Source organism: Piliocolobus tephrosceles, chromosome 7, assembly GCF_002776525.5.
Source record: "Piliocolobus tephrosceles isolate RC106 chromosome 7, ASM277652v3, whole genome shotgun sequence".
In the NCBI taxonomy this organism is placed as follows: Eukaryota; Metazoa; Chordata; class Mammalia; order Primates; family Cercopithecidae; genus Piliocolobus; species Piliocolobus tephrosceles.
Genome location: NC_045440.1, coordinates 142,186,997 through 142,209,941, shown reverse-complemented (window position 1 = coordinate 142,209,941; position 22,945 = coordinate 142,186,997). Strand labels below are relative to the sequence as shown.

Below are 22,945 nucleotides of genomic sequence, written 5' to 3'. Positions count from 1 at the left end.
TTTTTTTAATCAGAGTCTCACTCTGTCACCCAAGGTGGAGTGCAGTGGCATGATCTCAGCTCACTGCAACCTCTGCCTCCTGGGTTCAAGCCATTCTAGTGCCTCAGCTTCTAAAGTAGCTGGGATTACAGGCCTGCCCCACCACACCTGGCTAATTTTTGTGTTTTAAGTAGTGACGGGATTTCTCCATGTTAGCCAGGCTGGTCTTGAACTCCTGCTGAGTTCCTGACCTCAAGTGATCTGTCTGCCTTTGGTTTCCAAAGTGCTGGGATTGCAGGCGGGAGCCACCATGCCCGGCCTATACTGAACCTTTACATTTCCACAGAATTTAGTTGTGTGCGTGACTTCAAAACTGCTTTTTGAGAAAATAATACATTAGACATAAACCTCAAACTTCATTGTTCGCAATTGTAAACTTACAAAGAAGATAATAGTATTGGAGTTGACACCTTCATCTCACTGTCCATCTGTCCACCCACCCTTTTGTGCCTGTGACACTCAAGCTCTGCCTGAGCTCCTGTCCTGCGCTGAGCGCTCGGCGTGGCCTGTTTGTGTTCAGCCTCTGTCTGAACACCACTGCCCCTTCCACAGGTATAACGGATATGGTTAGCCCAGGTGTGAGGGCACTGGAGGTGCCAGTGGAGTGTGAAGAACGTGCTGAGCAAAAACCCCGTGTGCCCTGACTCCTGTATCCTTTCCCCTGCATCGTTCATGAGCCCAACGTGTCACTGCTTGTGTGGTTGACCCGGGAGCCAGCCTGAGTCAAGGCAGACTCTGTCTAAATCAAGGGAGCATCATTGCATTTGCGGAGCCCTACTGTGTGCCTTAAAGTGCACAGAGAGGCTTCGTCGGCATTGTCTTCCGGGCGTATACCATGTCCGTTAGGAGCAGCACAATCAAAATGGACAGTGGAAGAGAATTCAGTGACAGAGTCATTGCAGGCTGTGGACAGTGCTCAGGGAAGCCAATGGGATGCAGCCATACCCTCCAGGGCTTGGAACAGCAAGAGTGGGAAAGGGCAAGGGGAGGGAGCTGTCCCAGAATCCAGAGAAGCTGGCAGCCATAGAAGGAGCCTGGCAGTCATTCTGGGCAGAAAAGCAGACAAAACCAGCTCCCCTGGCCTGCCATCCTCAGCATCTCATCCGGTCCTTCTCTGTCCTCTCCATCTCCTGCCAGACCACTGGGAATCAGGGTACGAGGTCGATGAGACCATTGAGGTTGCCTCCTGGGTTGGAGAAAGGAACAGGGGTGGATATAAAGGGACAAACAGAAAACAGGCGCTGGTATCCATAAGCATGTTTTGCACATGAAAAGCGCTGAGACTCAGAGAGATTTTGATGCACGCCTAACCTGCACAACCACAGGTGGAGCTGCATGGCCAGCCCGGCCCACAGGGTCTGACTGATTGCTTTGGAGGGAGACTTCAGACCACTTGCCTTTGGCAACATGCAGGCAGGTTCGAGGAGGAAGAATGCACTTTTTAAATCACAGTGTAATCTCTCCAGCCTTCTTTTACAAAAATAGGCTGGAGAATATGATGAACCCTAATTTGGCACAGGTGGTCTGGGAAAGGACGTCCCTTACTATTTTCACCTCCTAAGGAATCAGATCCCTGGTCCCAGCCCAGCCCCCACTCAGAAGCCAAGCAAGCACCCAGGATAGTGCCTGGTCTAGAGAGCCACATAGGTGCTTCATCTACTCATGTCAAAGCTCCAGAGAAACCTGTGCTGATCAGAAAACAGAACGGAATTTTTACAGACCCGCTTGGTGAGACAACTGCAGTTGGCGTGAACCCCCTATGACAGGTGGACTCCTAGGGTGTGGTGAGATTTTGTTGTGGATGGAGTCGGGTTGGGTGGGGGTTTAGACTGGAGTCAGCATGTGGCCCTCAGCCAGGATTTGGTCAGAATTTGTCCACTGGAAAATCGCTGATTAGTCTGACACACACGTGAGCTGTTGCCGAAACCACACATGCATGAGATGTTTGTCTGTGGTCTTGTTTGTCTGGAACACAAGATCCTTTGTTAAAGCAGCGTGAGCTTGAACGGTGTGCGGGGAAGTCCTGGGTTCCATATACTCGGTATGTTTTGCAAGTTGCAATTTCTTGAGTTTTCCGTTTCTCACTCTGGTAATCTTCATAATGATGAACTATGAAGTCATTTCTGTCTTAACCCCCAGTTTATAGATGAAAGAACTAAGGCATAGAGATGTGTTGTCTTACCCACACTCACAGAACCAAATCCTGGCTGGAACCACATGCTGACTGCAGTCTAAAGCACGCCCCCCGACCCCATCCACGACAAAACCTCATCACACCCCAAGAGTCCACCAGACAAAGGGGGTTCACACAACTGCAGTTCGTCAGTCAAAGGGCTCTCTTGCCAAGCAGGTCTCTAAAAATTCCACTGTGTTTTCTGCTCAGGCCTACAGAGTGAGGGTGGGTGTGAGTCCAGACAGCTGGATTCTAAAATACATGCTTTTGACCACAATGACTAACATCCTTTCTACTAGATTCCAACTTTTGCTTCTAGTTCTTACCCTTTCACCAAAGATATATCCATTTGCTCTGACAGTCATTGTCTAAGAGGACTGAGACTGATAGGACTTGCCTTCTGCTGATAGAACATGTACCCTCTGCTGATAGAACACGTACCCTCTGCTGATAAAACATGTACCCTCTGCTGGTAGAACATGTACCCTCTGCAGGTAGAACACTTACCCTCTGCTGATATAACCCTTACCCTCTGTTGGTAGAACCCTGACTCTCTGTTCGTAGAACACTTACCCTCTGCTGGTAGAACCCTCATTCTCTGCTGGTAGAACATTTACCCGCTGCTGATAGAACCCTACTCTGTGCTGGTAGAACCCTTACCCTCTGCTGATAGAACACGTACCCTCTGCTGATAGAACACGTACCCTCTGCTGATAGAACACATACCCCCTGCTAACAGATGTCGATAGAACCCTTACCCTCTACCGGGCCATCACGAAGAAAATGACAATGAACAAGACATGGCCTGGCATTTAGGGATCTCAGGCTCTACAAGGGGTACAGGCATGGACAGGGTTGGGAGTCCCACCCTGAGTAAGACACTGTACCAGGCGTTTGCTTTTCTTGCTGTTTCGTGCTCAGCCTCTGACCAAATGCAGCTCTAGTTCCACGGCAACTTTATAAACACCCGCCCCAAACCCCTCTTAGGAGTTTATGTGTGCATGCCTGCAGCTTAGTGGAAAGAGCACCGTTCTTGGAGCCATAATGCTGGCCTGGAGTATGGTCCTGGTTCTACCTGCTGTGTGGCATCTTCCCTGACCTTCCTGTGCCTTGGTTTGCCAGCCCAACAATGAACCTCTGGGTTGTTAAAGAGCATAAGGATTTCCTGTTGCTGGATGACTTGTGGCAGGCTCACGGAGTGCAGGACTGTCCTGAGCACCGTCTGTGTAGGGACATAGGTAATCTTAGGCCAACCCCGTGAAGGGTCACTGCTGTCAACAACATCGCCACTTGATAGATGAGGAAACCAAGGCACAGAAAAGCTAAATCGCTTGCCCAGAGCTGCATGAATAGAGGTTTAGAGTCAAGATGTAAACCCTGCCAGTACACATGGAAAGTCCTGGCTCTTAGCACACAATGCCACACCCTAGGCCTGCCCTGGGGCTGCCTCAGGAGCAGTGGCACCCACACACCCAGAGGGGTCTTGCATCCTTCCTCCTCCTGCATGATGCTTTTCAGGGTGCCCCATTCTCCCAAGTTTACTTTCTCCCCTCCAATTTCCAGCTCTCTTTCTGCACTGGTGCTTTCTGGGCTCCAGGCAGTGTCTCCCATCCCCCTTCTCTGGGGCTGGAGGCTGAGGACTTTACTCAAGGCAGACTTGTGGTCTATAAATAGAGAGCCCAGAGTGGAAAAGGCTCTGCCTCAGTAAGCCATTCAAGCCTGCTGCTGCCGTGGACTTTTCAGAAATGCAATTTCTATTTGAGAAACTCATTTCCAGAATGCAAAGGCTTAGCAAGACCATAAAGCCCCTTTGATTACTTGGACAGAATTGCCAGGGCCATGGCAGTCACATTCAAGCTTCCAAAGAATCTGGTTTGCCTTTCTTTTCCTCCAGAGAAATATGTGATAATTGACAATTTTGGTCAGAAAATCCAAAAGAAGACGTTAAAGCAACATTGCCCTCTTCTGACTATGCCTTGCCTGTCTCTGCCTCTGCTTTTCCCTTCACGTCCCCTGCTCTTCCCCGTTACTGGCACTTAGGCCCACAGCATCAGGGAAGGGTGTGTCTGATGCCCCTGTCCCAGCAAGGGGTGCTGACAGTCAAACACCTCATGGAGGAGCTGGGATTAGAACCCAGGCCTGTTGCATTAACCCTAACACCCATTGATCCTTCTTAGTCAAGCCTCTTTTCCAAAGGCAGAGAGCGCCCATGGGTCTACCTGCTCCAGCTCGCTGTTCTTCCCTTGCCCACAGTCCTCAGGATGAGGAGGCTGTTTCCAAAAGGCAGTCTTCATGCCCTCAGGGTGAGAGAGACATCTCTCCTCCAGCCCTCTTCTCATTGATACCCATTCATGCATTCGACTGGGAAAACACTTAACTTTGATCATTTGGACATTTTAATTGAGAGTAAATTGGTTTAGATGAGATTCGTTCTGGAGCTTGAGTTCAACAATGTCAGGAAGAGAATTGGGTAAAATCAAATAATCCACAGTAACACCAAGAAAGTGCTTTTCTTTCGGAAGCTACTGGAACTTTAATCAGAGCAACGCCACACAATTGTAAAGGGCATGCATTCTGAGCTTAAAACCAGGCTCGGTCATTTGCAGAATGTGTGACTTAGGGCAGGTTCATTGACGTTTTTATGCCTCTTCATCTGTGAAATGGAGATATATACATACATTATGGGCATTGCTACCAAGATGAAATGCATTCACACATGTAAACTACTTAAACCAGGAGCTGGAATCAAATGCTAAATAACAATAGAAATAATGGTAGGAAAGGATACAACATGTTATAATTATATTATTGTTGTTGACTAAGGGTGAACTTGTCCCTCTCTAAGCCAGCTTTATTCATGCATTTATCTATTTCATAACCATATTTAGCAGGCTTGCCATAGAGCCAGTCCTGGACTGGTTTGAGAAATGGATCTAGACATAGACACCTGTCCCCCTGGGACCATGTGGCACACATGAAATGACAGGCTTTGGAAACTGTATTCACTCACTGTGGGCGGTCTTGTGTGGAGCAGCTCAGCGACATCCTTTCCTCGGGCCAGATGCAATAACAGCATCCTACTTATGGTCTCACTCAATCTCTGTGCCATGCTGTGAGCTGTATGTATTATCACCATCATTGTTCTGCAAAGAGAAAACGTGCCAGCTTAGGTAAAATAATGTATGAAGTGGTATAGTTCGGTTTCCAGCTCAGGTGATTCAACTCCCAAGCCTGTGTTGCTTATAGGAATGTAACACTGTTCCCCCCAGGTTCCTGAGTAGAGTCCACTCCTTCAGGGGGGTGGGGCAGGGCCCACTGGCATCCCTAAGACAGCTGGCTTTCAAATGTGTCACTGTGCTCAGGGCACGTGTGTGGGAATGTTTGCTGTAACAAATCAACATTAGTTATGATTGCAATCAGAGGAAAACCACATAAATGTCATCAACAGGAAGATGGATAAGAAATAATTTTATTACCATTTTTTAATCATACTTTAAGTTCTAGGGTACATGTGCACAACATGCAGGTTTGTTACATATGTGTACATGTGCCATGTTGGTGTACTGCACCCATTAACTCATCACTTACATCAGGTATATCTCTTAATACTATCCCACCGCCTTCCCCCTACCCCACGACAGGCCCCGGTGTCTGAGTTCCTTACCCTGTGTCCAGGTGTTCTCATTGTTCATTTCCCATCTGTGAGCGAGAACATGCAGTGTTTGGTTTTCTGTCCTTGCGATAGTTGCTCAGAATGATGGTTTCCAGCTTCATCCATGTCCCTGCAAAGGACATGAACTCATCCTTTTTTATGGCTGCATAGTATTCCACGGTGTATATGTGCCACATTTTCTTAATCCAGCCTGTCATTGATTGACATCTGGATTGGTTCCAAGTCTTTGCTATTGTGAATAGTGTCACAATGAACATACGTGTGCATGTGTCTTTATAGCAGCATGATTTATAATCCTTTGGATATATACCCAGTAATGGGATGGCAGGGTCAAATGGTATTTCTAGTTCTAGATCCTTGAGGAATCGCCACACTGTCTTCCACAATGGTTGAACTAGTTTACAGTCCCACCAACAGTATAAAAGTGTTCCTATTTCTCCACATCCTCTCCAGCTCCTGTTGTTTCCTGACTTTTTAATGATCGCCATTCTAACTGGTGTGAGATGGTATGTCATTGTGGTTTTGATTTGCATTCCTCTGATGACCAGTGATAATGAGCATTTTTTCATGTGTCTGTTGGCTGCATGAATGTCTTCTTTTGAGAAGTGTCTTTTCATATCCTTTGCCCACTTTTTGATGGGATTGTTTGATTTTTTCTTGTAAATTTAAGTTCTTTGTAGATTCTGGATATTAGCCCTTTGTCAGATGGGTAGATTGTGAAAATTTTCTCCCGTTCTGTAGGTTGCCTATTCACTCTGATGGTAGTTTCTTTTGCTGTGCAGAGGCTCTTTAGTTTAATTAGATCCCATTTGTCAATTTTGGCTTTTGTTGCCATTGCTTTTGGTGTTTTAGTCATGAAGTCCTTGCCCACGCCTATGTCCTGAATGGTATTGCCTAGGTTTTCTCCTAGGGTTTTTATGGTTTTAGGTCTAACATTTAAGTCTTTAATCCATCTTGAATTAATTTTCGTGTAAGGAGTAAGGAAAGGATCCAGTTTCAGCTTTCTACATATGTCTAGCCAGTTTCCCCAGCATCATTTATTAAATAGGGAATCCTTTCCCCATTTCTTGTTTCTCTCAGGTTTGTCAAAGATCAGATGGTTGTAGATGTGTGGTATTATTTCTGAGGGCTCTGTTCTGTTCCATTGGTCTATATCTCTGTTTTGGTACCAGTACCATGCTGTTTGGTTACTGTAGCCTTGTAACAAAACTATACTAGTTTGAAGTCAGGTAGCATGATGCCTCCAGCTTTACTCTTTTGGCTTAGGATTGTCTTGGCAATGCGGAGTCTTTTTTGGTTCCATATGAACTCTAAAGTTGTTTTTTCCAATTTGGTGAAGAAAATCATTGGTAGCTTAATGGGGATGGCATTGAATCTATACATTACCTTGGGCAGTATGGCCATTTTCACAATATCGATTCTTCCTATCATGAGCATGGGATACTCTTCCATTTGTTTGTGTTCTCTTTTATTTCGTTGAGCAATGGTTTGTAGTTCTCCTTGAAGAGGTCATTTACATCCCTTGTAAGTTGGATTCCTAGGCATTTTATTCTCTTTGAAGCAATTGTGAATGGGAGTTCACTCATGATTTGGCTCTTTGTCTGTTATTGATATATAGGAATGCTTGTGATTTTTGCACGTTGATTTTGTATCCTGAGCCTTTGCTGCAGTTGCTTATCAGCTTAAGGAGATTTGGGGCTGAGATGGTGGGATTTTCTAAACACACAATCATGTCATCTGCAAACAGGTACAATTTGATTTCCTCTTTTCCTAATTGAATACCCTTTATTTCTTTCTCCTGCCTCATTGCCCTGGCCAGAACTTCCAACACTATGTTGAATAGGAGTAGTGAGAGAGGGCATCCCTGTGTTGTGCCAGTTTTCAAAGGGAATGCTTCCAGTTTTTGCCCATTCAGTATGATATTGGCTGTGGGTTTGTCATAATTAGCTCTTATTATTTTGAGATACATCCCATCAACACCTAGTTTACTGAGAGTTTTTAGCATGAAGGGCTGTTGAATTTTGTCAAAGGCCTTTCCTGCATCTATTGAGATAATCGTGTGGTTTTTGTCTTTGGTTCTGTTATATGATAGATTATGTTTATTGATTTGCATATGTTGAACCAATCTTGCATCCCAGGGATGAAGCACAGTTGATCATGGTGGATAAGCTTTTTGATGTGCTGCCAGATTCGGTTTGCCAGTATTTTATTGAGGATTTTTGCATCAATGTTCATCAGGGATATTGGTCTAAAATTCTCTTTTTTTGTTGTGTCTCTGCCAGGCTTTGATATCAGGATGACACTGGCCTCATAAAATGAGTTAGGGAGGATTCCCTCTTTTTCTATTGATTGGAATAGTTTCAGAAGGAATGGTACCAGCTCCTCTTTGTATCTCTGGTAGAATTCGGCTGTGAATCCATCTGGATCTGGACTTTTTTTGGTTGGTAGGCTCTTAATTATTGCCTCAATTTCCGAGTCTGTTATTGGTCTCTTCAGGGATTCAACTTCTTCCTGGTTTAGTCTTGGGAGGGTGTATGTGTCCAGGAATTTATCCATTTCTTCTAGATTTTCTTGTTTATTTGCATAGAGGTGTTTATAGTATTCTCTGATGGTAGTTTGTATTTCTGTGGGGTTGTTGGGATACCCTTTATCATTTTTTATTGCATCTATTTGAGTCTTCTCTCTTTTCTTCTTTATTAGTCTTGCCAGCGGTCTGTCAATTTTGTTGATCTTTTCAAAAAACCAGCTGCGGGATTCATTGAATTTTTTGAAAGTTTTTTTGTGCCTCTGTCTCCTTCAGTTCTGCTCTGATCTTAGTTATTTCTTGCCTTCTGCTAGCTTTTGAATGTGTTTGCTCTTGTTTCTCTAGTTCTTTTCATTGTGATGTTAAGGTGTCAATTTTAGATCTTTCCTGCTTTCTCTTGTGGGCATTTAGTGCTATAAAATTCCCTCTACACACTGCTTTAAATGTGTCCCAGAGATTCTGGTATGTTGTGTCTTTGTTCTCATTGGTTTGAAAGAACATCTTTATTTTTGCCTTCGTTTTGTTATGTACCCAGTAGTCATTCAGGAGCAGGTTGTTCAGTTTCCATGTCGTTGAGCGGTTTTGATTGAGTTTCCTAATTCTGAATTCTAGTTTGATTGCACTGTGGTCTGAGAGACAGTTTGTTGTAACTTCTGTTCTTTTACATTTGCTGAGGAGTGCTTTACTTCCAACAATGGTGTCAGTTTTGGAATAAGTGCCATGTGGTGCTGAGAAGAATGTGTATTCTGTTGATTTGGCATGGAGAGTTCTGTAGATGTCTATTAGGTCTGCTTGGTGCAGAGCTGAGTTCAAGTTCTGGATATCTTTGTTAACTTTCTGTCTCGTTGATCTGTCTAATGTTGACAGTGGAGTGTTGAAGTCTCCCATTATTATTGTATGGGAGTCTAAGTCTCTTTGTAGGTCTCTAAGGACTTGCTTTATGAATCTGGGTGCTCCTGTATTGGGTGCATATATATTTAGGATAGCTAGCTCTTCTTGTTGAATTGATCCCTTTACCATTATGTGATGGCCTTCTTTGCCTCTTTTGATCTTTGATGGTTTAAAGTCTGTTGTATCAGAGACTAGGATTGCAACCCTGCTTTTTTTGTTGTTTTCCATTTGCTTGGTAGATCTTCTTCCATCCCTTTATTTTGAGCCTATGTGTGTCTCTGCATGTGAGATGGGTCTCCTGAATACAGCACACTGATGGGTCTTGACTCTTTATCTAATTTGCCAGTCTGTGTCTTTTAACTGGAGCATATAGCCCATTTACATTTAAGGTTAATATTGTTATGTATGAATTTGATCCTGTCATTATGATGTTAGCTGGTTATTTTGCTCATTAGTTGATGCAGTTTCTTCCTAGCATGGATGGTCTTTACAATTTGGCATGTTTTTGCAGTGGCTGGTACCGGTTGTTCATTTCCATGTTTAGTGCTTCCTTCAGGAGCTCTTGTAAGGCAGGCCTGGTGGTGACAGAATCTCTCAGCATTTGCTTGTCTGTAAAGGATTTTATTTCTCCTTCAGTTATGAAGCTTAGTTTGGCTGGATATGAAATTCTGGGTTGAAAATTATTTTCTTTAAGAATGTTGAATATCGGCCCCCACTCTCTTCTGGCTTGTAGAGTTTCTGCCGAGAGATCTACTTTTCGTCAGATGAGCTTCCCTTTGTGAGTAACCCAACCTTTCTGTCTGACTGCCCTTGACGTTTTCTCCTTCATTTCAACTTGAGTGAATCTGACAATTATGTGTCTTGGAGTTACTCTTCTTGAGGAGTATCTTCGTGGCATTCTCTGTATTACCTGAATTTGAATGTTGGCTTGCCTTGCTAGGTTGGGGACGTTCTCCTGGGTAATATCCTGCAGAGTGTTTTCCAGCTTGGTTCCATTCTCCCTGTCACTTTCAGGTACATCAATCGGATGTAGATTTGGTCTTTTCACATAGTCCCATATTTCTTGGGGCCTTTGTCTGTTTCTTTTTACTCTTTTTTCTCTAAACTTCTCTTCTTGTTTCATTTCATTCATTTGATCTTCAGTCACTGATACCCTTTCTTCCACTTGATTGAATCAGCTACTGAAGCTTGTGCATGCATCACATAGTTCTCATGCCATGGTTTTCTACTCCATCAAGTCATTTAAGGGTTTCTGTATGCTGTTTATTCTAGTTAGCCATTCGTCTAATCTTTTTCCAAGGTTTTTAGCTTCTTTGCGATGGGTTCGAACATCCTCCTTTAGCTTGGAGAAGTTTATTACTGATCGTCTGAAGCCTACTTCTGTCAGCTCATCAAAGTCATTCTCCATCCCGCTTTGTTCCATTGCTGGCAAGGAGTTGCATTCCTTTGGAGGAGAGGAGGCACTCTGATTTTTAGAATTTTCAGCTTTTCTGGTCTGGTTTTTCCCCATCTTTTTGGTTTTATCTACCTTTGGTCTTTGATGATGGTGATGTACAGATGGGGTTTTGGTTTGGATGTCCTTTCTGTTTGTTAGTTTTCCTTCTAATAGTCAGGACACTCAGCTGCAGGTCTGTTGGAGTTTGCTGGAGGTCCACTCTAGGCAATGTTTGTCTGGGTATCACCAGTGGACGCTGCAGAACAGCAAATATTGCAGAACAGCAGATGTTGCTGCCTAATCCTTCCTCTGGAAGCTTTGTCTCAGAGGGGCACCTGGCTGTTTGAGGTGTCAGTTGGCCCCTACTTGGAGGTGCCTCCCAGTTAGGCTACTTGCAGGTCAGGGACCCACTTGAGGAGGCAGTCTCTCTGTTCTCAGATCTCAAACTCCATGCTGGGAGAACCACTACTCTCTTCAAAGCTGTCAGACAGGGATGTTTAAGTCTGCAGAAGTTTCTGCTGCCTTTTGTTCAGCTATGTCCTGCCTCCAGAGGTGGAGTCTACAGAGGCAGGCAGGTCTTCTTGAGTTGCGGTGGGCTTCACCCAGTTTGAGCTTCCTGGTCGCTTTGTTTACTGACTGAAGCCCCAGCAATGGCGGACGCACCTCCTCCAGCCTTGCTGCTGCCTTGCAGTTTGATCTCAGACTGCTGTGCTAGCAATGAGAGAGGCTCTGTGTGTGTGGGACCCTCTGAGCCAGGTGCAGGATATAATCTCCTGGTGTGTTGTTTGCTTAGACCGTTGGAAAAGTGCAGTATCAGGGTGGGAGCGTCCCGATTTTCCAGTTACCATCTGTCATGGCTTCCCTTAGCTAGGAAAGGGAATTCCCCAGCCCCTTGCACTTCCTGAGTGAGGCGATGCCCCACCTTGCTTTAGCTCACACTCTGGGCTGCACCCACTGTCCAACAAGCCCCAGTGAGATGAACCCAGTACCTCAGTTGGAAATGCAGAAATCACCCGTCTTCTGCGTTGCTCTCGCTGGGAGCTGTAGTCTGGAGCTGTTCGTATTCAGCCATCTTGGAACCCCCCTCACTTTATTACTGTTTACACAATATAATAGTGTATAGTGATATACATGATCTACCACTACACATATCAATATGGATACTTCTCAAAACAATGTTTTTATATGTCTGAAATAGTTTATAATTTGGAATGTACATATGTAAATTTATATGTATATATGTATGTATCTATGAAGGTAGGTGCAGGGTGGGTGATTCTGTTGTTTGGGGAGAACAGTGTTAGCTGATCTGTCACAGCATAAGCAGAGTTGGGAGGAGGATTAATGGTTGTGGTTTTTCCATTTCTCCATCTAGGGTGAAGCTGGTCCTGCAGGCCCTCCTGGGTTACCTGGAACTGTAAGTTACTCTGCTTCTAATTCTTTCTTCTCTGAATTCCTATGATATTGGGATTTATACTCCCCCTCCACCAACCACCACTACTTAGTTTTAAATGTCTCCCCTATTGGGGTTTGCCAATAGCTAGGCCTATTCCTAGGTCTTACAAACCAAAAATATATACACTTCTCTAAGGACCATCCTATGCTTATTGATTTATTCAGCAAAAGCCCAATTATTTATCAGAATGGGTGCTAGATACTGAGAAGACATATCTGCCTGTCACATATGGGGAAACTGAGGTCCAGAGACAAGAAGCAGTTTGCTGAGGGTAAGACTGTACTCCATGACCCAGGAACTGGCCTTCATTCATCTACCCTCTGTACGTGTTAGGGTGGGCATGGCGAGTTGGTGTTGAGTATCAGTAAAAGCGTGGGCTTTGAGGGCACGAAGACCTGGCTCCCAGCTCTGTCATTCACCAGCATTGTGGTCATAGTTATGGTCTAACAAAGTCAGTTTTCTCAGCTGTTAAAAAATATTATACCCAGCTATCTTGTACATATGGAGTGAACGTCAACTGAAACAGTACAAAATATTTAGCAGAGTTTCTGGTGCATTATAAATATTAAAAAGTTTACAACCTGCTATTATTATTATTTATCTTACTCCCAAGAACTGTATAAGGGAGAACATTTTTCTTTTTTCTTTTTTTCCATTTTAATGTTTCTTCCTGGTCTTGAGATCCTCTGTTTTGACCACCTGATTTCAGGGAAGTTTGCACATGGCTTCTTGGGCTGGCCCTGACCCTATACATGTATTGGGAATTGGCCAATTACTATCCCCCCCCAGGGGATACCAGGAGAGGAGAGAGCCTGTGCACTCAGAAATCGCATTTGTAGTGTGGCAAAGAATCTTACTCTGTTTTTCATCAAACCGAAATCATTATTCCACAACTCTGTCTCCTCCCCAGCAACACTCATCAAAATGAGACTCAGACATGCCATAAGGGTGTTGGAAGAAACTGGAAACATAACTTTAGAGTTGGAGTTGGTCATATCAAATGTTTGTTTAAGGCTGATAACCTACAGCACTGGCAGAGGTGCACAGCAGCGAACACTCTCTTACCTTTTTGGTGAGAGAACGGATTGGGTGCCCCTATTTGAGAAGTTACTTGGCAGTACCGATACATCACAAAGTGCCTACCCCTTAGCTTAGATATTCCATGTCTAGGCATTTATCCTGCAGAAATATTTGTATGTGTGCATTTTTAAAAGCATGTATAAGGATATGCATTGTAGCGTCACTTATGACAATAAAAAATTAGAAACAGACCACACAATCATAAGCATAAAATTAAGTGAATCACAAAATATCTGTACCATGGAATTCTACCAATTGATATGCATACAATATGTGTATGGTCTTGAAGAGATAGTGATATTCAAATTAAATGGAACAAGGCGAATTAAGTGGAAAAAATTGATTAGTCAATCACTGCATATTGAAAGATGAAGAGCACTGGCTCCCCAGGCCACCCACGTGGATGCCAGTTCCTGTCCTGACATTCACCAGCAGCTTGAACTTCATTCTGTGGTTTGCTTCTGTGTCCTCCAATTTTCTTATCCATAAGGCAGGACAGAAACAGATAGTCCACCTCTTAAGAGTTATTGTGAGACCACATGAGTGAAGGCCTGTCAGTGACTCTAAGTAACCATGTATAGTCGCTGTTACTATTTGTATAACTTGCACAAAGTTATATATTTCTAAACATTTATAATTGTGTGGAAATACATAGGAAACATTTAAAAATATGGTAAACTGAAAAACAGTGCCTTCTGGAAAACGGATGGGAATTGGGGACATGGAAGGCAAGGTATAGGAAGCTCCTTTATTCCTTCTTTTTTTTTAATGTATTGTGATTTAGGACCGTTATCTATGATTTTTTTGTGCATTTACTGCCTCTTTTGGGCCCCTGCTGGGACCCAGGCATCTGCATGGATCAGATCTGTCAGAGCTTGTAGTCTAGTGAGGAAGATAAACTAATCCTACAGTGGCAAAGATACACCTACATTGCAAATGATAGTAAATGTGATCCAGGAAAAGAACAAGATGCATCAACAAGAATCACATGGGGACCCAGGTTATATTTGCATGGTGGAGAGGGAAGAGGGATCCGTGAAGACACGACATTTAAAAGACAGCTGTGGGTCTCTATATGACCTTAGTTAGTCATAGATACGGAGAGGACAGTATGTTCCAGGTGAGGGGAAGAGTATTTGCAAAAGCTTTGAAGCTGGAGAAAGTGTGACACCTAAGAAGCCTTAAACACAGCCTAGGTGGGGGTGGCCAGACTGAAGGAGCCTGCAGGGGCCAGTATGCCAGAGTCTTTGTAGTCTGGGTTCTGTCAAGCGGGATTTCCCCACCCCCGCTTCTCTCCCCAACCTGGTCTACTATGCACCTGCATCGCTGCCTGATGCCCAGCAGATGGCAGTAGTGAAAATAAGACATTGTGACATGAATCCAGTGTCCTGGGCAGGGCTCTTTTGGACAGCTGCAGGGAAGAATGTTTCTTTCCCATTTTACTGATGAGGACGTAGAAGCTGAGGAGACATGTCCAAGGTCACACAGGGTTTGGAGCTCAGGTCTTGTGCCTCCAGGGCTCCTGAATCTAACCACTCTGCATTTCTGCCTTCATAAATAAATAGCCAGGGATTTTAAAGGAAGATGTGAATCTAATTTTCAAAGCTAATAATCGTTCCAGGAAGCATTGGGGCTGTATTCTTTCACTTGTAAATCTCACCAAGGCAGGTTTTAAAAATGAAACACTGGGTTCCTTGATGCCCATCTTTCTAATCTCTGTGGTTTCCTTTTCAGACATCCCTGTTCACACCACATCCACGGATGCCTGTAAGTAGTAGCGGTGCCTCAGGGTGCCCAGCATGCCTCAGCCTGGCAGGCGATGTCTAGTGTGGCCTGGGAGCCTGGACCGGGTGGGGTGGGGTGGGGACTCAGCCCCATCGCGCTTGTCACTGTCAGGCATCGGGGCTGCTGGGCTTGTCCTGAAAACAGGTGGAGAAGGGACCTTGCAGGGAACTGGCTCCAGGGTCAGGCAGGACATTCCAGGGGCCTAGAAGTCACCTCTCATAGCCAAGAGCAAAGGCCGGGCCTCTCTGGGAAAAGTTATTTCTTCAGTAACACACAGAGAGGCTGGTGGTTTTGAGGAGGACAGAATTATTTGAGATGCCAGAACATGAGAGTCAGAGAGAGGCAAAGACGTTCCCCATGGATAATGGCAGTGAAGGAGACCAGAGACAGGGGTGTCAAGAGGGGACCCCATTCTCAGAGAGGCTGTTCAGGGGACTGGAGCCTGAGACTGAGATGTAACCAGGGGTGTGCCAGACGGACGGAGGGCGATGCTGGCTACTTCCCCACGCAAAAACACGTGGCAGGGAATAAAGCTTGTCATCACTGACCTCTGGAAACCTTTTTCCTCTCTTTTCGTGAATGACTCTTCAGAAAATAGGTGTTTTCAGGATCTCTTTATGTTGTTGGCAACACTGCAGCCAGAAAACATGGCATTGTTTCTTTTGCTGCCTTTGATGCAGTTCTGCTATTAGGGCTTGACCTGCTGGACAGCTGAGAGGCTGGGGTAGATGTCCATTTCAGCGGTTGCTATCTTCATGTATTCAATATTAAGTCGATTCCATTTTTTTTTTGAGACGGAGTCTTGCTCTGTCACCCGGGCTGGAGTGCAGTGGCTGGATCTCAGCTCACTGCAAGCTCCGCCTCCCGGGTTTACGCCATTCTCCCGCCTCAGCCTCCCGAGTTGCTGGGACTACAGGCGCCCGCCACCTATCCCGGCTAGTTTTTTGTATTTTTAGTAGAGACGGGGTTTCACCGTGTTAGCCAGGATAGTCTTGATCTCCTGACCTCATGATCCGCCCATCTCAGCCTCCCAAAGTGCTGGGATTATAGGCTTGAGCCACCATGCCCGGCTAAGTCGATTCCATTTTAAAAGCTTAAAAGAATCCTGTGTGTGCTGCAAAAGAAGGAAGCAGGTAGAGAGACTGAGTCAGGTGCTGAAATCACTGCAGGAGAAGGAAGGATTTTGTGCTTGAGAAGCATCACGGGGAGGTGAGGGTGTCCTGGGGCAGCACAGACTTGGGGAGAAGTGGGTGAGAGACTCTGCGGGAAAGGGCAGGTGCACAGGGCTCTGGCTGTGAGCCTTTCCTGAAGGGAGAGAAGGCCCTGGTGTGAAAGGAGCCCTCTTGTCACTGAGCTGTCAACCATTAGAGGGCACTGCCTCACTGCCCACCTGTCCTTGAAAATGTTCCATCTGTTTCTTCGCTGAGACCTAGCTTTCTCAATTATAAAATTGGGACAATAAAAATATGCTTTCAGGACTAAATGCAAATAACAGGATATTTGCACTTTGTGTAAAACATTTAGAACTCTGCTCCGCTCTGGCAGAGACAGGCACTCCCTGCATGAGGGCCACAGCCCCTCTCTCACCTGCAGGGCAGCACTCACTGCCTGAGGAACTCCCTTCCCTGCCTACCACCTTGGCTTCTCACCTGCTCTCGCAGAGAGGGGCTTGGAAGGGCAGAGCACCCCATGCAGCAGCTCAGCTCCGGGCATTTTCCTGGCACTGCTGCAGCCAAGGCTCCTAACAGCCTTGAGGGAGTGGCACCTGTGTCCATCTTACAGGTGATGGTCCTGCAGCTCAGAGGTGCTAGAGAGCTTGCCAAGAAGGGCCTACCTGCAAGATAGGAATGAGGGGCTAGTGCGTCAGTCATAGTGCACTGGCTGGAGCGTCTGTACTGCCTTTGCTTCAGCTCAGGCTGGCTGTCCTGTGCAAGGGGCTTCCCATCACACTGCCTGTCCTTTCCACTGGTTGCCTGACTTTCCTGGACCACCTCCATGTGTGGCCTCCCCATGCCCCTGACATCTGTGGGCCACCCTCCCTCAGGTCCACCCTGAGCCCCTCAGGGTTGAGACAAGCCTACATGTCCAGCCTCTCCTTAAAGGAACTGCTCTGTAAAAACACAATTTCCAGAGCGTTCCACTGGGAAGGCACATGAGGGGCCTGTGCCGCCCTCCCCTTTGAGTCCCGGCACTGACATCCTTCCTGCAGGCTCTGCATTGCTGTGGGAGCCTGGGAGCCAGGAAGTCACTCTCAGATGCAAACAAGGAAATTATGCCTATGGAAAAAAGTTTCATTGTGGACAATTGCCTGAGTCTCCCTGGGACTGTCTTCGTCGCCATGGCAACCCATGTTCGTATTGATGGGTTTGGAAAGTGTTATTCTGTTTGACTTCTCCCTGCTCTCCTCAGGCACATGCCTTTTAGTCCCTGCAGTGCAGGAAGAGGCTGGGGAGAGAGCAATTTAGAGGGGTGGTAAGGTCTGCCGCATAATGAAGGAAGAGAATGGAAAGGAGAAGAGGAGGTGGAGGGAGAAGCCCGACTCATTTTGTCACCCTCTGTGGGACTGAGGAGGCTCCTGGGGATAGCTGGTGGCTGCACCTGATGAGTGAGAGGGTGCTGGTGGTTTGCAAAGGGCAGAGCAGGCTGTTCGATGGTGTGCATATCTCTGGGGTCTGCAGATGTCAGAACCTTTGCTGGAGGATGGAGGGACAGGCAGCCTCGTGCTTGGGGAAGTTACAGTGGAGAACTCAAACAAGGTTTTGTAACTGGAGGCTCATCAGTTGTTCCAAAGCAGCTGTCTTAGGAAGGCTCTGTCCAACCGGCCTGATTCTACCCCTCACCCTGCTAAGCAGGCTTCCAGGATGCCCAGGCAATGACCAGAGCCTGCAGAGATGATCATGAGTCCCAGAGATGGTGTTTAACTTGGCTGAGGTCACCAGGGGGCAGTGGGGAGGAGACAGAAGCCAGCCAAACGTATGCATTCAATAGCTACTGACAGAACTGTTCCAGCCAAACGTATGCATTCAATAGCTACTGATAGAACTGTTCCAGAGGGCTCCTGGGGGAAGGTACTGCCTCCTGACTCCTAGGCTCTAGGGCAGAAATGTCTTGAGCATCTTGATTCCTTCTCTGGCCTGTCTGACCCCCCATAGCTCCTCACTTTGTCTTCCTGCCACTGCAGTCCCGTTCACCAACACTGGCAGAATGTGCAAACGTCTTCCCTGTGTGTCTCCTGAAGCAATCCCATAAGCCCTTTTGTCTTTACGCATTGTGTTGCCAATGACTGGAGGACTGGCAAATCCCCACCATGGGCAGTTTTCTAGGAGGAAAAGATGCTAGAAGTAATGGTATTATTGTCCGTGGTGAATGGGGCTAGACATGTCTCCTCCTGAGCTCAGTGGCAATGGAGATTCTAGGCGGAGGAATGAGCTGGCATCTGTTGAAACCTCCTGTGTGTTGGGCACTGTGAACCACTTTGCAAAAGCAATCTCACTGAATCCAGGTCACAGCTCTATGAGGTAGACCATGTCGTTCCATGCAATAGGTGATGCTGAGTTTGGAAGCCAGCTGCAGACCATGCGGTGTCCAACTGCTGTACCAGAGAGAGGCTTGGGAAGGGAGGGCAGGTAGAAACCATGGCTGCAAAGCCTTTAATATTTGCATAGGCATAGAGAGAGAAAGTGACATGAAACCCTTAGTAGACAGTGTCTTTCTATGCCGATTTCTCCACCAAGTAAAGGTTAGAACTAGCCAACCTCAGGTTCTCTAATGTAGACATTAGACTCTTTCTTCCAGATGCATCCAGGGTCTTCCCTTCGTCTCCTGCTCTCCAAAGCCGTGTCTTGCAAACACCCCATCCATGCAGGACTCCCTTCTACACCCAAGGCAGATGCTCATTCCAGCTCTCTTTGGGCTTATCTGTGGCAGGGGAGCCCGATGTCCCCCTAAGCAGGCTGTGGGGATCTGGGGCAGTAGCAGGTTCTGCTCCTTGAGAAGGGTCGTGCACTGCCTTTCTGGGTACACGTGCTCTGGTTGTTATCTGCCTTCCTGGAGACTCTGCAAACCCGTGCCATTTCTCTTTGATGTCTTGCCTCTGCTGCACCTTCTCTGCACCATTGACCTTCACCCTATGTGAAAAAGAGACCACCTGTTTATTTTGCAGATGTGGAAACTGCAAAGGTCATATGGGGTCAGTATGGGTAACTACTTTGCCCAAGTTTATACGGCCAGTAAGTTAGAGGGCCAGGGCTCCCAAGACAGGCTGTACGGGTCTGAAGCTGAGGCTGTGTCCACCCTGGCCCACTGGCCCCACTCCTCTCCTGCACAGTGGCCCTTCAGCTGTGGAAACATATGCCCTTGAGCCCCTGGAGGGCTATCCTCACTGTAGTCCCCCATCTGCTCGTCTTCTCCTTGTTCCATATGAATTGCAGGCTGAGGATCACGTGTCCCTTCAACCCTCCTGGGAGATGTGTTGGGCACCCTGAACGTGGCTCCCTGGAAGTGAGCCTGCCCTATCTTGGATCATTCCATCCTGGGCCCACCCAGAGCACTGCCTGTCTAGCCTGTGTCTCATCCTTTCTTCAGCAAAAGTTAGACACACCATTCTGGCCATCCAGAGTCCAGGGTTCAACCCCCAGTCTACCCCCAAAGGTCTGGGTCTCCTTAGTTAAGCACCCCTCCCCAGCTTCTCCATGTAGAAAGGGGTTGGAGCTGGGCACGATGGTGAGGATCTGTAGTTCCAGGAGGCAGGTATACAGGAGGCTATGCAGGGAGGATCGCTTGAGCCCAGGATTTCAAGAAAGGTCTGGGCAATATAGTGAGACCCCAACTCTACTAGAAAGAGAGAGAGGAAGGGAGGGAGGGAGAGGGAGAAAAAATAGTGTTTGGGCCAGAGGCCCTTAAAGACCCTTCCTCGTCTCAAAACTCTTCCCATCATTATTCACTGATGATCTTCCACATGCCAGGCTCTAAGCTGGAGGTGACATGAATCAAACCACACAACTAAGTGTAAAACCGCCGCCGTAACAGGGGTCAGGAGGAGAAAGGCACGGTACACTGGTGCAGTGTAACAGGGGGCTTGGGCCCATTTTAGTGTTCAGCTTCCCTGAAGAAGTGATTCCGGACCTGAAAGATGAGTCAGAATCAGTCCTGGGGAGTAGGAGGGAAGAACCTCTAGGCAGAGGGAGCAGCCTTTGCGGTGGGAACCTATCAGCTGATACGCAGGACTGGGGGTGGCCTGTGTGGCCAGAGCTGGGGGCATGTTCTCTGTGATGAGGGGAAGTTCTCCCTGAAGTTCACTCTACCCTGTGCTTCTCACCAACAGGGAGAACAAGGGCCCAAAGGAGAGAAGGGCGACCGCGGCGTGCCTGGGGAACCGGTGAGTCCTTGTGTCCCCTTCCCCCACAGGGCTGGTTACCTGAAGATCCGGACTCCAAAGCCTGCCCAGCTCTACATCTGCACCATGCGCTCCACACGCAGGAGCCCCACTGAATGGAAGGCAGCCCTTTCTCCTCCTCAGGACACTGGCCACTTCCCCTCCTTGGATCTCAAATTATACCCATTGCAGCGTCCCTGCCCCACCCACCCATCTGCTCAGAACCAGGAGGATGAGCTGGTTCATGGCAACTTGTGTGCTTACAGGGACTGCAGGGCCGTCCTGGAGAATTGGGGCCTCGGGGACCTGCTGGACCACCGGTAAGAAAATCATCCCTTCCCCTGCTGACTCGGAGACTTGGAGATCCCAGCCACGCTCTCTCCCTCCAGGCCGCCCTCCCCAGTTCTCTCCCCTGGCATTTTGGGAGTAGACGCTGGGGAGAGCTGCCCCAAGGTGCTGCAGAGGCTATGTGGCCCTCACTAAAGGCCCCAGACACAGCCACGGGGCGAGGCCCCACCTCTGTACCCTGGATGTCCCTACTCTGTCACTGACGGGTTGGTGTAGGCGAGCTCCGGGTTTCTGCCGTGCTCTCCCTTCTCCTGCTCAGTGGGATCTGGAGAGCAAGGGCCTCTGCATACAGCGGGCACCTTGGTTCCCAGAGGATTTGCAGAACCGGAAATGGATCCCAGCCATGGAGTGGCAGTGCTGGTTTAAATGACACCTGGTGCATGTCAGTGCTTTGATTTCGTGATTTTGCTCGGTGTTAGCCTCTGCACTGGATCTTGGTTCTCTGGGAGACTCTGTGCTATGGTGGGAGACCCTGCTGGGGTGACGGGGGACCCTGCATGGCTGTGTGAGCCCCTCTGAGCTACATTTCTACAAAGGGCTGGTGCTGACCCCCATACCCTGGGTCGGTGGTGAGGAAGGAATGAAATCTCAATATACCCAGCTCCAACAAAGGGCCAGGAATTAGTGGTTTTCTTCACTTTTTAGACAGTGCTCCTGGCCCCTTCAGTTTGGAATCATGCTTCTGATGAGCACGGTATCCCGAGACCTCCTTGGCATGTGGGAAGACAGCGTCACTGAGGGTCTCTTACCCCCGCCCCTCTTTTATTTCCTGTGCAGGGTGCTAAGGGACAGGAAGGTGCACATGGGGCTCCTGGAGCAGCTGGAAACCCTGTGAGTCCCTATGATCCGCCTGCCTTGTGGGGGAGCCCCGGAGGGAGGCCCCACCCAGTGTCTGCTCTGTGGCTTACAGCTCTGGGCTAGCTAGGGGGACGTGGTCCAAAAGGTCCACCCACACTCAAGTGGTTGGCTGGAGTCAGCACGGAGAGAGGTTCTGGCCTCCACCACCTTCGTAGCATTTCTTGGCTTTGTCCACATGCCCAGCGAATGAAAGAAATCTCTTTCTATGCACATGTGGATGAGACACACACACACCACCACTCGCAGGTGAGGTTGTTACGCCAGTAAGTGTGCTTACATGCACAACCATGTACACATACTCTACAAACCAAAGAATGCACATCCTATAATACACGTATGCACACGTACACACACACACACACACACACACACACAACCCTAAACACACAGATGCAGCCAGGAAAATGCACGGACACCTTTGCATAAGCACATAAGCACACTCTTCGGCTGCTCCTGGCTCACCCATCCTTGGGGCCAGATCCAGGGTGTATTTGATCCCTGTGGGGGCTGGCACTTGTTCCTGGAGCTGATTTGGGTTCTGTCTCATGGTACAGAGCCAGAGATCTCAGGCTGGACTGTGGAGCTGGTGGGAGGCAGGATGGGCTGACTCGTCCCCGGGTCTCTGTGGAGCGGTGCTGGCAAGAGGGGCAGCTGCAGCACACATCCAGTCTGCTCCTAGCACCACCGCTGGGTGGCTCTGTACCAGCTAGAGGGTGCTGATATGACCAGGCCACCATGCATATGGCTGGATCGGAACTGGGTCTGCCAAGGTAGTGACAAGTGTGGATGCCACAGTGGGAACAGATGGCAGCTCCTCCCTGCTCGTGAAGAGAGCCCTGGTTCTAGCCCAGCCTGGAGGGGAATGGAAGTGGAGTGTAGGCAAGGAGGATGCTGGGAGTGTTCTCCATAAGTCCTGACCCTGAAGACGTGCAAAACCCAGGGACAGTGGGGAACAAGGCCTGGAAGAAACATGGGCAGCCTCCAGGGCCGTGAGAGCTCCCTGCTTCCCCGTGCCCATAATGTTGATCCACCTGGATGTCCTCACCCACATCTCCTTTCGTGGATCATGGTCCAGCCATCAAGTTCTAGTTCAGACCCACTTCTTACCTGATTTTTCAGTCGAAGCCAACACACACCCACAAACAACACACGCCCACAAACACATGCGCACACATACCTCTCCACAAATACACACACGTGCACACATACACCTCCACAAACATGCACACACCCATGCGCACACATACACACACCTCCACGAACATGCACATATGCACGCGCACACACACAACCTCCATGAACATGCACA

General features: G+C 47.6%; 1 protein-coding gene across 1 annotated transcript in view; it reads left to right on the top strand.

Annotated features, from left to right (window-relative positions):
- Positions 1-22,945, top strand: part of COL22A1 (collagen type XXII alpha 1 chain) — a 305,451-nt gene that overhangs the window by 180,582 nt on the left and 101,924 nt on the right. The window contains exons 33-37 of the mRNA XM_026454562.1: positions 12,111-12,152; positions 15,006-15,038; positions 20,380-20,433; positions 20,697-20,750; positions 21,556-21,609. Coding sequence (XP_026310347.1) covers positions 12,111-12,152; positions 15,006-15,038; positions 20,380-20,433; positions 20,697-20,750; positions 21,556-21,609 — 237 coding nt within the window. The remainder of the gene's footprint in view (positions 1-12,110; positions 12,153-15,005; positions 15,039-20,379; positions 20,434-20,696; positions 20,751-21,555; positions 21,610-22,945) is intronic.